This window comes from Ursus maritimus, unplaced genomic scaffold (genome assembly GCF_017311325.1).
Source record: "Ursus maritimus isolate PB19 unplaced genomic scaffold, ASM1731132v1 scaffold_22, whole genome shotgun sequence".
Taxonomy (NCBI): Eukaryota; Metazoa; Chordata; class Mammalia; order Carnivora; family Ursidae; genus Ursus; species Ursus maritimus.
The window spans coordinates 22382132-22396715 of NW_024424675.1; the positions used below are offsets into that span (position 1 = coordinate 22382132).

A 14584-nucleotide genomic window follows, 5' to 3' on the forward strand; every position below is an offset into this window, starting at 1 on the left:
AAAAAAAAAAAGGGTGTCTTTGGGGTTTTTTTTGTTTTTAAAGTTTTTTGGGGGAATCTTTCTTTTGGTATTATTTTTCTTAAAGAAAGCTCCCCGAACTGCGTAAGTTTCCAACTCAGCAAACTGGATTCACTCCTGGCAAATGTCTGTTTTTATATCAAAAGAATGGTTCTTCTTCCCAAAAGAATCTTGTGCGAAAGTTGATGCTGCAGGAAGCCAGGGACAGGACCCCTTCCCCAGAGTTTACACACCACTCCCGCCCCTTTCCACCAGGTGGTTCTTCAAGGGCATCAGCAGGAAGGATGCAGAGCGTCAACTCCTGGCCCCAGGCAACGTGCTGGGCTCCTTCATGATCCGGGACAGCGAGACCACCAAAGGTGACACGCCGGCCCTCCCCACCCTGCCCCACCCTGCAGGCATGACTGGCCACCACTCTCCCTCTGCAAATGCCCCGGGAGGGCTGAGCGCCTCACCCAGCCCACCAGACTGCCAAGTTTTCTCCTGCCCTTTGCTTGAGCCTGGTTCAGGTCTTCTCAGCCTCTGTAGTTCCTGGGTGGGTCTCTGGACGGAGGTCCAAGCAGTCGTGGACCCCGAAAAACAATCTTTCTGTTGAAGCTTGACCTTCACGAGCTTGCATTACTTAAAATACCCATCACAATACATCTTGTCCACAACCCTGATTCCCCCTCCCTCCATAAGGTAGGGGTAGACCAGGCCGCAGGAAGAGCCTCAAGCCAGCCGCCTCGGAGACTCTCCTTACATTGGCTCTTTTGACGTTTTTGGAAGTTTTGATGTTGGTGAACTGCTTGAAATTCCTGTGCTGTGAGGGGGGCTTTCTGCTGGGTCGGTGCCGGGGAAGGAAGAACAGTACCCAAAAACATCACATAGCTCAAACTGGCATCTGTTGAGGCTAATTTCCCCAAAAGAATGGATGTCAACAAGGAGCCTCGTGATTTCAGACTTCACACGTGGAGTGCACCTTTACTAATATGTTTAGTCTCAAAGCTGCATGGTTCAGATTAAGCAATTCAATCGTTCAAAGTGTGACCCGACAGTTTTGGGGATATCCACCAAAGGCATCTGCGTGGCCTTCTCCTCTACCCCTAGATATCTGAATTGATCAAGCCCGAACCATGGTAGGATAAGGCCACTCACCATCATGGTTTCAGGCCAGTGAATATTTAGGTTTTATTTCCTCCCACCCAGTAAGTCCCCTTCAAGCCTCAGGGCAAGGGAAATAGGACAAAAAAGGCAAAGCTGTACACAGTCCCCAGCTTCTCCTCTCCAGCTGCTCCCAGGACATCTGGGGGATTGATTGAGCTGGTCCCTCGCACAGATAGGGGCAGGGAAGCCAAAGAAACCACCCCAGCCCTGCAGGGCATGAATGCAAGTCTGGTTCGCTCTCACAGCTCCCCCCAGGCGGAGGACCCTAGGGGCGGGTTTAGACAGTTGAATAAAACTGGCACCATGAGAGCCCTGAATCCCATCCTGCTGCTTCTTGGATTCTACCCCACCCTCATCTAGTATCAGTCAAGCCAGCCTTACCTTGGCCGCACAGAGTGGCAAAGAGCGGGGCCCGGGCCTCGGTCTGCTTGCCTATAGACTGATGGTGATCTAAAACCTTGACCTTGTGGGGTTATTCATTCACTGCCAGGAATAACATAATGCCTTATATTCATATAATTACAATCCATTTTCGTGACTGTCATTCATAGTCACTCACAGTTTATTTGGACGAAGTTCTTAGAACAGTGGCTGGCATTATCTGGTCACTGGTTATACGTGCAACAGTTTAAGCCTCCTCAAAATCCAATGACATAGTACACACAATGCATGGAGAGCGGACTGAGAGACAGAGAGGCTAATAGTGGGCCCAAGGGCGGACAGCTTGCAGACAGCAGAAGCATGGTCAGGGACTGAAAGACTTAACGTGTTTCTGGTCTATGGGATGTCATGCATGTTAGGTTCCTATCACTGCTGTCACAGATTACCACAAACTTCGTGGCTTAGAACAAGACGAATGTATCATCTTATAGTTCTGGAGGTCAGAAGTCTGAAATTGGTCTCTCTAGGCTCAAGTGAAGGTGTCCGAAGGGCTGGTTCCTTCTAGGGGCTTCCGGAAATAATCTGATTCCTTGCCTTTGTCAGCTTCTAGAGGCCACCAGCATTCCTTGGCTCATGGCCCCTTTCTCACACCCCTCCAACCTTGTGTTTCCATCTTCACCTATCCTACTATTGACTTTGACCTTCCCACCTCCTCTTATAAGGACCCTGTGATTCCATCAGGCCCACCTGGACAACCACGATAATCTCCCCATCTCCAGATCCTTAACGGGATCACAGCCCCCAAGTCCCTTTAACCTAACAAAGTCATAGGTGCCAGTGATTAGGACATGGACATCTTGGGGGGCTGTTATTCAGGCTACCACGACACCTAATGTTGACATTTACGTTTCGATGTCTACATTTCAAGAGTCAGACTGCCTTTTATTGTTGTTGTGAATCCTTTTTCCCCCCCTCTGGCTTCATTTTATTTTATTTATTTTTTTTATTTTTTATGTTGTGAATCTTTTTGTTTGCTGTTTCTGAGTACCCTATTTACCAATCTGATGTGGTGTCTTGGCTTCTGTGATAGATGATAGATGATAAAGACAATGAGGTGTTCACATCCCGAGTGCTTTACAGCGTTACTTCTTTTAATCATCAGGCAATGTGACGAGGTACGGAGGTGTGATGACCAGTCCCATTTTACAGATGAGGAAGCCGAGGCACAGAGCAGGGACATGGTCCCTTGTTCAGGGTCTCACAGCTGGACATGGAGGAGGCTGGACGAGAACCGAGACAGCCTGATCCCACAGCCCACTCTTCCCCGGTACTCTGCTGCCCTGGTGCCCGCACGGTGCCCACGGTGACCTTGCATCGGTGCCAGGAGCGGGCGTCAGGGTGCTAACAAGAGGTGGCAGGGCTCCGAGATCCCACTCCTGAGAGGTTTTTCTCTGGCCCTCGCAGGAAGCTACTCTTTGTCTGTGCGAGACTATGACCCCCAGCTCAGGGACGCGGTGAAACATTACAAGATTCGGACCCTGGACAGCGGCGGCTTCTACATCTCCCCGCGGAGCACCTTCGGCACGCTGCAGGAGCTGGTGGCCCACTACAAGAGTGAGTCCTGCCCGGGGCTGCATCCCAGCCAGGTGGACCCGTCCCCCGGGAATCCTCGTGAAGGGTGTGCTGCAGCCTTCAAGGCCTGCTGAGCTCTTCCTGACCCTCCCCAGACAAACAGGTGCTTTGACTCTCGGGAAGTCTCAGGCCTGTTGAGAAGGAGGGTGGAAGGAACATCTCATCGTGCTCTGTGCTCTCGTCCCTGGTGGTGGTGACCCACTGGGACATGGGCCACAGGCAGTGGACAGGGCAGGGAGGCTTCCGAGGGGAAGCCTCTGACTGGCTGCCCTCCACTGACCAGGGGCTCTGTTCCAGAGGGGAGTGATGGACTCTGCCAGAAGCTGACAGTGCCCTGCGTGTCCTCCAAGCCCCAGAAACCATGGGAGAAAGATGCCTGGGAGATCCCCCGGGAATCCCTCAAGCTGGAGAAGAAACTTGGAGCCGGGCAGTTTGGGGAAGTCTGGATGGGTAAGGACCCAAGGACAGAGGGTGGAGGGAGGGCGGAATGAGGGAGGTCACTGCTTCCAGGAACAGCCGGAGGCAAAGTGGGGATGCCACCCAGGGTGGAAGGGGAGATTTGAATAATAACAGTAAAGGAGCAATTCCTCTGATAGCAACCACATTGTCCTGCTATGCAAACACTGATTTGCCTTTGAGGCCAGGCTTGTTGGGGTCCAAATCTCCCTTCTGGGAAGGAGCAGTCCTGGATGAGGAATCTCTTCCCCCTTCCTCATATGGAGCTGGGACAGTCCACCAGTTCGGGGTTGAGATCATCAGAGGCCTCTTAGGATGATGAAAACTAAGAGTGGGGAAATGTAGTTTAGAGATTTTCAGGTAAGTTCCATGTTGGCAACTGATAAGCAAGCTGCTCTGAGCACCCATGATGTGCCCAGCACCATGCTAGGGCACTGTGGGGCACCGAAGAGGCATGCGCCGCCCCACCTTCCTGCCCCTAATAACTTGAGAACAGCAATGCCTGCTTTGCACAATGTGGGGTAGATGCGATGCCTGGCCCCGTGCCTGGTGCACTCCACCACGTTCCAAGTGGGAGCGAAGACGACTTAGAGAGATGCAAACAATTCAGCCAGAAAAAGTAAGTTTAAAATCCACACATTTCAACTACATTTACTGAGACCCTGCTGTGTGCCAGGCATTGAATAAGAGAATGTGGCAGAGAAAGTAGAGAGAAGAATGTAAAATGGATCTGAGTGAGAAGGTTGGAAAACTAAAAATATTATATAAGGCCTTAGACTCTCACTACAGAAAGACCTCAAATCTAGAGTCGAGCTTCCTGGGAGCCAAGGCAAAAATGGAAACACAAGTAATGATGAGATTTACAAGATCAACAAGATGAGGCAGGGGTGGGAAGGGTTGAGTCCCTGCGGTGGGAGGGGGAGCTGGGGGCTTGAGACTGATTGATACGCAGATTGATTGGTGCACCAAAGGCAAGGGGGAGTTTGGTGGATGAGGAAGCTGGCAAGGTGGGTGAGGTCAAATCCTGCAGGGCTTGGGGACCATGATGAGATTGGTCATTTAATTGGGAGCAATGTTGTGATTAAAGCCTTTTAAGCGAAGATGGGGTGTGTGTGTAAGTGACAAAGCAAAGGCGGTGTGTATGTGTGTACGCAAGTAGCCATCTGAGTGATGTTTTGAGGTTATTCTTGAATCCCTCCGACAGTCCTTGAAAGGCAGAGCCGATCATTTCCACTTTGCAGATGAGAAAACCACAGTTCAGAGAGGTTAAGTGACTTGCCCAAGGGCACATAGCTAGGAAGCGGGGAGCCAGCCTTCTAACTCACATCTTTCTGAGACCAAAGCCCATGTCTCCCTCCCCCTCTCCGTGGGCTGAGATGAGCAGGGAAGGCGTTCTGTAGGAGGCAGCTCTGCAGCCAGGCCTCCCAGGGCCGTGGGGAAGGAGTAGTGGGTTCTGACCACCTTTCCTGTTCCCTCTCCTCCTCCAGCCACCTACAACAAGCACACCAAGGTGGCCGTGAAGACGATGAAGCCAGGGAGCATGTCCGTGGAGGCCTTCCTGGCGGAGGCCAACCTCATGAAGACTCTCCAGCATGACAAGCTGGTGAAGCTGCATGCGGTGGTCACAGAGGAGCCCATCTACATCATCACCGAGTTCATGGCCAAAGGTGCTTGCTGCGCTCTGGGCGCTGGGGATGCAGGCCGTCGCTCATACTGGTCAATTGCACACTCAAAGGTGACGCTGACATGGTTCTTGCCCTCCAGGTGCCCCCGTCTGGCCAGGAGCTCTTCTGACAAGTGCTCACTGAACTTGATAGGCAATGGCTCAAGCCCTCCTGGTTAATGGGGTGAAACCATTCAAGGGGATGCCAGGAGAAGGGGAGCTCAGGGGGCTACAGGAGAGGAGAGTGGAGCCAGAACCCCTCTGGGTGATAGTAGAAGAGGCTTATGGGTTCATGGTGAGGCTTTGAGGCTGGGGGCAGCTCCCTGCTTCACCGGCAGTCTTCCCGGTCTGGACCAATGCTCTGGAAAAGAGAGTTGGCAAAGCATTCCTTCCAGGCTGACCCCACCCCGCCTGCCCATGATCCAAGATTTCCCGGAGACTTTTTTTTTTAGGCCACCACTTCACCACCGTCTTCAATCCTTGCCCCTTTGTCGATAAACAGAAACATCTCACACAACCTCATTGGGAGTGATTTTGAAATCTCAGAACGCTTTTCATTTTCTAAATACACAATAACGCCAGCTTGGGGAAAGCACGCCACCACCACCCCCGTCCCGTCCCGTCCCGTCCCGTCCCGTCCCATCCCATCCCATCCCATCCCATCATCCGGGCTCAGAAAACTCTCTCAGTCAAAGAAATTGTGATTGACCACCCCCCACCCCCCAGTAAACACAAAGTCATTTTTAAGACACTCAAATTCTAGTTCGCAAACACTAGGAGTGGTAAATAAATATTTTTATTTAAATCCACGACTATGAGCAATTTCAACCATACACCGAAGGAGCGCGAGTACTGAGTACTGAGTAGCACGGGTTGCTTCCCCTTCCCCCACAGGGAGCCTGCTGGACTACCTGAAGAGCGCGGAGGGCAGCAAGCAGCCTTTGCCCAAGCTCATCGACTTCTCAGCTCAGGTGAGAGTCTAAGGGGGCCGGGCGGGGGCGGGGGCAGGAATTCATTGACTTCTTTCACACCGGTTTGTTGGACACATGCCCTAATAGTGCCAGCAATAGTAGCTGACATGCGCTCAGCGCTCCGTGTGAACCTACGGTTGACCTGCGAGCAACCTGAGTTTGGACTGTGCTGGGTCCATTTAGAAGCAGATTCTTTTTCATAAATAGAGTACAGTGCTGTAAATGTATTTTCTCTTTCTTAGGATTTCCTTAATAACATTTTCTCTTCTCTAGCTGACTCTATTGTAAAAATACAGGGTGTAATACATATAACCTACAAAACGCGTATTAATCCATTGTTTACGGCAGTGGTGCGGCTTTGGGTCAACAGTAGGCTCTTAGTAGTTCAGTTTTGGGGGAGACAGAGGTTGTATGTCGGGTTTTGGCTGTGCAGGAGTCCTAACCCTAGCCTTGTTTAAGAGTCAGCTGTACACTTTTTGTACGTGTCTTGCAGATACTAACTCATTCGGTCCTCACATCAACCTTAGAGAGTGGGATTTCTATTATCTATTCTTTTATTTTATTTATTTATTTGAGAGGGAGAGCACACGAGAGAGAGCACACGAGGTGGGGAAGGGGCAGAGGGAGAGGGAGAGGACGAAGCCAACTCCCCACTGAGCACAGAGCCAACCAACCAGGGACTCAGTCCCAGGACCCCAGGATCAGACCTGAGCTGGAGGCAGACGCTTTTTTTTTTTTTTTAAGACTCTATTTATTTATTTGACAGAGAGAGACAGCCAATGAGAGAAGGAACACAAGCAGGGGGAGTGGGAGAGGAAGAAGCAGGCTCCCAGTGGAGGAGCCTGATGTGGGGCTCGATCCCAGAACGCTGGGATCACGCCCTGAGCCGAAGGCAGACGCTTAACGACTGCACCACCCAGGTGCTCCTTTATTATCTATTCCAAAGCTTAATAGCTTGAAACAACAACCGTTTATTATTTCTAGTGATGCTGTGCGTTGACTGGGGTTGGCTGGGTGGCCCTTCTGCTCCCCGCGGTGAGACTGAGGTCAGTCTTGTGGAGGCATTCCGCTGAGAGCTTGCCTGGGGCTAGAATATCCGGCCTGGGGACTCATCCTCTGGGATCTTTCTCCCTGGGGGCTCATCCTCTGGGATCTCTCTCCCGTGGCCCCTCATCACTCAGGAGTCCGGCCAGGGCTTCTTTATGGCACGGTGGCTAGGTTCCAGGAGGGAGTGTCCAAGGGGCCAAGCCCTAATGTGCCAGCACTTGTGAGTCCTCTGTTCCCATCATGCTTGCTACTTTCATTGGCCAAAGTATGGCCCATGGCCCAGCCCAGGCTCAGTGTGGGAGGGGGCTGAACGAGGGCATGAATCCCAGGAGGCACAGTCCATTGGGGGCCACCAATGTCACAGGCCACAGACAGGTTATCCCATTTTACAGAATAGGAAAGTAAGGCATCGAGAAGCAGTTGAGTACAGATGGGGAAACTGAGGCCCAGTGAGGTGAAGTAGCTTGCCTAAATTACTGGGTTGATTTGGGGGGGATACAGCAGTGAATGAAATAGAGAGTAATTCTGTCCTCCCAGAGTCAATAGGCATTAGACAACTGAATTTCTAAGAGAGCCATTGCCCGAGTGGTCCTGGCTCAGAGCTGAAGGATGCAGTCAGTATCCAGCAAAATAAATAATGTGCACAAACCACAGCAACACTTCGGAAAATCCCATTTTCTCTCTTATCTTCCCTTCACTCTCTGCAGCTCCTCCTACCCCCAGCTTGAGTGCTTTTTGCTTCTGCTCTCTCTCATTCCCTCCTCTGTGGGAAAACAGGGGAGGAAAGGGATGCTGTGGGAGGACGTGGCTGGAGCATTTAGCCTGGTCCAGAAGCAACCCAAGAAGGCTTCCCGGAGGAAATGGCTTCTGGGCTGAAACCGGAAGGATGAGTGGAAGTTAGGCAGCTGAATTGGAAAGAGGAGGATATTCTAGATGGAAGAAACAGCCTGTGCCAAAGCCCATGGCGTAAAGCAAAAGATCTGGGCCTGGTCAGCTGGTACCTGGGGCTGGCAAAGCCGAAGCAGGTGTGGTTTGCAGCCTGAAGGGTGTTAAGGGAGACCTGCCCAGGGCCTAGGGCCGGGCCTTCTGGAGTTCCCTAAGGCAGAACTCATTTGAGTATGCAAATCCCAGGAGAGGGGGAATGTCCAGAGATATTAAAAAAAAAAAAAAAAAGGCCTTAAATGTTGGAGACTGGAATGCCAGAGGCATATGGAAATCAAGGCCTGGCATTTTCACTTTAATGGGCCCTGTCCCTAGGGAAACAATAGTCTGGCCTATAACTAACTTATAAACATCAAACTGCCAGAAATCTTGTTGGGGGAGAGTCAGCCTGGGCAAATGCCACCCTCCCTGCTTCACAGATGGGAAAACAGAAACCCAGGGAGGGAAAGAGATTCCTGACCCTTGTGTGTCCAGGAGCAGAGAGCCCAGGGAAAGGAAGAAGACAACCTGGGACCAGGTCTTCACCTCCAGTCCTAGAAAGTCAGACAGTGCAGTAAAACGTGCCTCGTCCCCTGGCCGTATGGGCCTCAGACCTGCTACAGGCCTCAGTGTCTTCATTTGTCAAAGGAGGGAATTAGACCACATCTGTGCTTTCTGAGTTCAAAAGCCTTTTGGAGGGGCCCCTGGGTGGCTCAGTCATTAAGCGTCTGCCTTTGGCTCAGGTCATGATCCCAGCGTTCTGGAATCAAGCCCCGCATCGGGCTCCCTGCTCAGCGGGAAGCCTGCTTCTCCCTCTCCCACTTCCCCTGCTTGTGTTCCCTCTCTCGCTGCCTCTCTCTCTCTGTCAAATAAATAGATAACATCTTAAAAAAAAAAAAAAAGGCAAAAGCCTTTTGGAAAGCCCTAATTCTTTTGGTCAAATGAAATCTTATACAGTAGCTGAATATTTTAAAATAGGTCAAAACAGAGCTGCTCGGATCGAAGAGGGTGCCCTTTGCTTTGCAACCCCCCCCACCCCTGCCAGCAACCCCTAGGAATCAGTAGGATTCAGTCTGAAGAGCCCAGATTAGGCCCATCCAGCTCTGATTCTGTGGCTCCCTGATGCTCTCAGAAGGAAACCCAAATTTTTGTTTTTATTTTTTTCAAACCTAAGTTTTAATGCCCAACATCATGGCGGCCTGCTTGGTGGTCATGAAATGTCACCAATTCATCAACCCCTAGTTCTTAGACCAACCCTGAGCCCAGTGAACCTCTCCATTATTCATTCAACCTTTGAGAAGCAACACTGTGTAAGCATCTGGGCTTAGGAGTCACATAGAGTTTTGGTTTTGACCCCAGCTCTGCCTGTGTTGCTTTGAGCCAGTTGCTTAACCTCTCTGAACACCACCTTCCTCAACAGGGAGCATGAAGAGCCATGACCGAGCGAATACTTAGGTGACAGACACTGTTCTACACCCTTGACGTAGGCTTAGAGGATTAATCCTCACCTGACCCCGCAGAAGCAGGTTCTATCCTTGTCCTCATTTTACAAAGAAAAGGAAGGCTCTGAGGAGTGCAGCAGCTTGCTTGAGTTCCCAGAGCTGTGGGGCTCAGGCTGAGCCGGTCCAACTCCAGAGTACCTCCAGAGTTCCTTAGCAGTATCGTCTGCTGTCTCCTAAATTGGGTTAATCCCACCTGCCCCACTGAGTGCACGCGAAAATCAGTAACATGAACGTCTGCCTGTGGGTACTGAAAAAATGGTAACTAGCAGCATTAGAGCCCGCTTTGCCAAATCCAAGGCCAAAACTGCAGGTAGAGGGATGGATCCGCGCACAGGCTGTGAGCAGGGCTGCTGGAGGTCCACTCCTGGTCTCCGCTTGGACCAGTTACTTATTTCTCTAGAATTCAGCTTTCTTGCCTGTGACATACGGCTCTCTGCGCCTCCCCCAAAGCACAGAGCAAATGCTATAGAAGCTCAAGTGTTATCTTACAATAAATGAATAAGCTACGATGCCTGCCATTAACGTAACAGCCCTCATCAACTGTTCTGTGTCTCAGGATTCCTGATAAATCCCCCTCCTCGACCCTCCCCCACCCCTCCTGCCCCTGCAAGACCTTGTCTCATCTCACCCCAGGCTTGTGACCCCAAAAAAATCTGTCTCAAGTTTTTGTTAGAAAGTCTGAAGCCTCACACCTCGTTTCCGGTAGCCATCGGGTGCCCCCTGCTGGCCACTTCCCACAAGTGCGCCATCGACTTGCCTCTGACCTTGAGCAGGCTTGTAAGGCTTGGTCTGGTGTGTCTTGTCAGGCTCCCCCACCCCACCCTACCCCACAAATCTCACCAGATTGCGCCCAGCTGCAGTCCTCCAGAGCACTGGAGTTCTGCAGTAATTAGAGGCAACATGGGGCACAGGGGTTGGAAATCTGAAGACTGGTTTGAGTCTGACGTTGAGAATTTTCCTGATGGGATGATCTGGAAAAAGTGTCCCCCTCTCTGTAAAACAGAGATTGTAGTAACACCTGGCTCGAGGAGCCCAAAGGCTAATTTGTTTTTTTTTTTTAAGATTTTTATTTATTTATTTGACAGAGATAGAGACAGCCAGCGAGAGAGGGAACACAAGCAGGGGGAGTGGGAGAGGAAGAAGCAGGCTTCCAGCGGAGGAGCCTGATGTGGGGCTCGATCCCATAATGCCGGGATCACGCCCTGAGCCGAAGGCAGACGCCCAACCGCTGTGCCACCCAGGCGCCCCCCAAAGGCTAATTTGTAAGCCATAAGTGCTGTTTTTGGGTGTCTGGGTGTTAATTATAAGCCTATTTATAAGGGTAAATGCACAAGCCTTGAAAAAGGTCCCTAATGAAAAATCCCACATCTTTCCATCAGAGGCTTCCAGGGACCCGTTGTGAATGAGAATTCTCCATACAGTCTATTATTCATTTAGCAGCCATGATGGCATTAAAATATACATCAGACCATGTCACACTCCTGCTCGAGGACTTCTACCATCTTCCTATGATGCTCAGTGTACAATCTAAACACCCCTCCAAACCTAGAAGGTTCTTCAAAGTCAGCAGCCTCCCTCTCAACCTCACCTCCCCCCACCCCACCCCCCATCTCTCTGTGGCAACTTCTGCTTAGTCACCTGTTCCATGAACATCCAAATTCATTCCTACCTCAGGGCCTTTGCATGTGTTGCTCTCTCTGGCAGGAATGCTCTTATTTGACACACTTATTATCGCCACTCAGATTTTTGCTAAAATTTCACCCCTTCAAAACAGCCTTCCCTGACCACTCAATCCAAAACAGCCCTCTACACTTCATGTCCTGCTAGCCTGCTTTATCCTTTATGGCACTTACTACTACCCGCAGGGCCCTTGCCTGGCTCACCAGTGGTTCCAATAATATGTCTGGCACCTGTGAGACACTCAGTAGATATTTGTTGAATGAATCGATGAATTGTCCCTACCCAGGCTTGAGGATGAGGAAGGTATAAGAGATAGAGCAGAATATGACATTAGCCTAGGTCATCCCCCAGAAAGAAGGTTGGAGATGAGAGGACCTTATAGTATTCTGGTGTGTGTGTATGTGGTTCCTGGGGAAATAATGCCATTGCTCTTTCCTCAAAGTAGTCTCTGGAAGTCTTGAAACCCCAGAGAAGCCCCCAAAGAGACCCAGGTCCTGAGATTCCCCCCAACATAGATGAGGAGATAGAGAAATGCCAACCCGAGCTCAGGACTCTTCCACAAGAAAGGGGAAGCTGCCACACACATTTTCCCATTTTCTCAAACTTGGACATGCCTCTTGTGTTTTGGGATGGGACCCACCTCGGGCCAGGCCAGAGGTGAGGATGAGGATGTCTCTGTTTTGGGTGGAGATTGCAGAAGGCATGGCGTTCATCGAGCAGAGGAACTACATTCACCGAGACCTCCGAGCCGCCAACATCCTGGTCTCTGCGTCCCTGGTGTGTAAGATCGCCGACTTTGGCCTGGCACGTGTCATCGAGGACAACGAGTACACGGCTCGGGAAGGTAGGGAGCGCAGCCAAGGGACCCACGGGCCCACTTGGATGGGTTGCGAGCGTTGAGAGATGAGACATGTGTTTGTCTCCGTATTAGCTGTGTGTTAGTAAGCTTGCTGGATTCCTTCTAGATAGAGTATCCTGGCCTGTAGACTCTCTCACCCAGTGACTCTGATCAGATTTAGGCTGAGCCAGCCAAGTGCATGCGGAAATTAAGGGTGAGAGCAACTTTATGCATAATGGACAAAAACTGGGAAGAATCCAAATATCCATGAATAGTGGAACGGATATATAAATTGTGGTACATTCATGTAATACAATATTATGCAGCAATGAAAAGTTACAAACCAATGCTCCACGCAACAAAATGGTTGGCTCGCACAGACATAATATTGAAATGAAAGAAATCATACCAAAAAAAAAAAAAAAAGTAGACGCTGGATAGCGCCATTTATACAAAATTCAGAAACAGGCAAACTTGTGTATGAATAGCAACATGGTTTGTGACAGCCAAAAAGTAGAAGCAACAAGAGCACATTATTCGGCCACAATAAAGGACGGAAGGACTGATAGATGCTGACCGTGGATAGACTTTCAGAACATCATGTTAAGTGACAAAGACTGCATATCGTATGATTCCATTTATAGGAGTCCTTGAGGACTGTACTCTTCAGGAGCTGTAGTTCACTGGGGTAACGGCTGAATCAATGAGTTGGCCCAGAGTGTCAGCTCCCCTGGCACGCCCCAGACCCCTCTGCCCACTCCTCTCCACTCTAGACATCTGTCCTTAGGATGGATGGCCCTTGCTTCTGCGGAGGCCGGACAGAGGGGCAGATGTTAGCAGCCGTACCCCTGTCCTGCCCCTCTCCCTAGCAGACACCCAGCCCTGACTGCTCCCAGACTCTCCCTGACTCTGCTCTGTCCAACCCCACAGGGGCCAAGTTCCCCATCAAGTGGACAGCTCCCGAAGCCATCAACTTTGGCTCTTTCACCATCAAGTCAGACGTCTGGTCCTTTGGTATTCTGCTGATGGAGATCGTCACCTACGGCCGGATCCCTTACCCAGGTAGCTAAAGGGGCATCAGCTTGCGGCTGCTTCCACGGCCCAGCCTGGGTCTCTTCTCTTGTCAGCGTATCCATTCGGACAGAGTTCTTGATCCTTGCCCCCAACCTCCCCTCACCTGCTTCATCTCAGTTAAAGGTATCACCATCCACCCAGTTTCTTAAGCTGAAAATCTGGGGGCTTCCTTGGCTCTTCCTTTTCTTTCACCTCTTACCACATCCAAGCAGTCTCAAGGTTCTGGCCACTTGTCTCCAAAATACATGCTCATGTCCAATTCCGCTGCCTCCACCTACATCCCGGCCAGCATCGTCTCCCACCTTGATGGTACAGTGGCCTCCTATGCAGTCTCCCTACATTTGTCCTCTGCCCCACAGGCCATTCTCCACTGAGGCCAGAGGGATCCTTCTAGAATTGTGAAACAGATCTTGTCCCTTCTCCACCTCTAACTCTTTAATGGTCTCCCATCCTAATTGGGACAAAATCTCAAACTTCTAAATATGGCCTTTACCCCCTGCCTATTTCTCCAGGTTCATCTCAGTCTGTACTCCACCATCCAGTCATCTAAAGTATCATACATGCCCCCACTTCTCATTCATAATACCCCGTACTGTCTCATTCATAGCATTCATTGCAGTTGATAACTATATGTTTGTTTAACATTTTCCCCACCAGACACTGAGCTCCATGAGGCCAGAGATCATGTCTGTATTCCTCACTAGTGTATGTGAGCTGCCCACCGCTGAGTTTGGCACATGGTGGGTGCTTAATAACTACTTGTTGAATGGATACATTTATCCCCATGCCTATGGGCAGCACGCTACGCTGAGTAGACCACGTAGTTACAAAGGCATACCCAATATGTAGATTGCCTGAGACTCCATGTTATTCTCTGTTCCCTTCTGGTTGGGATGCCTCCTGGGGTATCTGTGGCCAAAACACTGGGCAGATGGAGAAAGGCAGATATAAAGAGTCTCTGACTTTGTATATAAATCATCCTGAATTTGAATCTCACCCCATCAACAATTACACTTGGAGAAATTCACTTTACTTCCCCTACCCTAGTGTCTTCACCTTTAAAAAATATAGGTAATGATATCTACGTTGCAGAAGTGGTGGTGAAGATTAGAGATAAAAGGTGTAAACAGTTGGTTCATTCATCGGTATTGATGAAATCCCTCCTGTGTGTCAGGCACTGAGGATACGGTGAGATAAGCACATTCTAGCCTGGGGGACACACACAGCAGACACACACTCTGAGCTGGAGAACACT

General features: G+C 50.3%; 1 protein-coding gene across 2 annotated transcripts in view; it reads left to right on the top strand.

Annotated features, from left to right (window-relative positions):
- HCK (HCK proto-oncogene, Src family tyrosine kinase) overlaps window positions 1–14584 on the top strand; it is a 37889-nt gene that overhangs the window by 22077 nt on the left and 1228 nt on the right. For both annotated transcript variants that reach the window (XM_040638138.1, XM_040638137.1), the window contains exons 6-12: window positions 274–377; window positions 3010–3159; window positions 3475–3627; window positions 5121–5300; window positions 6191–6267; window positions 12108–12261; window positions 13186–13317. In XM_040638138.1, the coding sequence (XP_040494072.1) occupies window positions 274–377; window positions 3010–3159; window positions 3475–3627; window positions 5121–5300; window positions 6191–6267; window positions 12108–12261; window positions 13186–13317 (950 nt within the window). The remainder of the gene's footprint in view (window positions 1–273; window positions 378–3009; window positions 3160–3474; window positions 3628–5120; window positions 5301–6190; window positions 6268–12107; window positions 12262–13185; window positions 13318–14584) is intronic.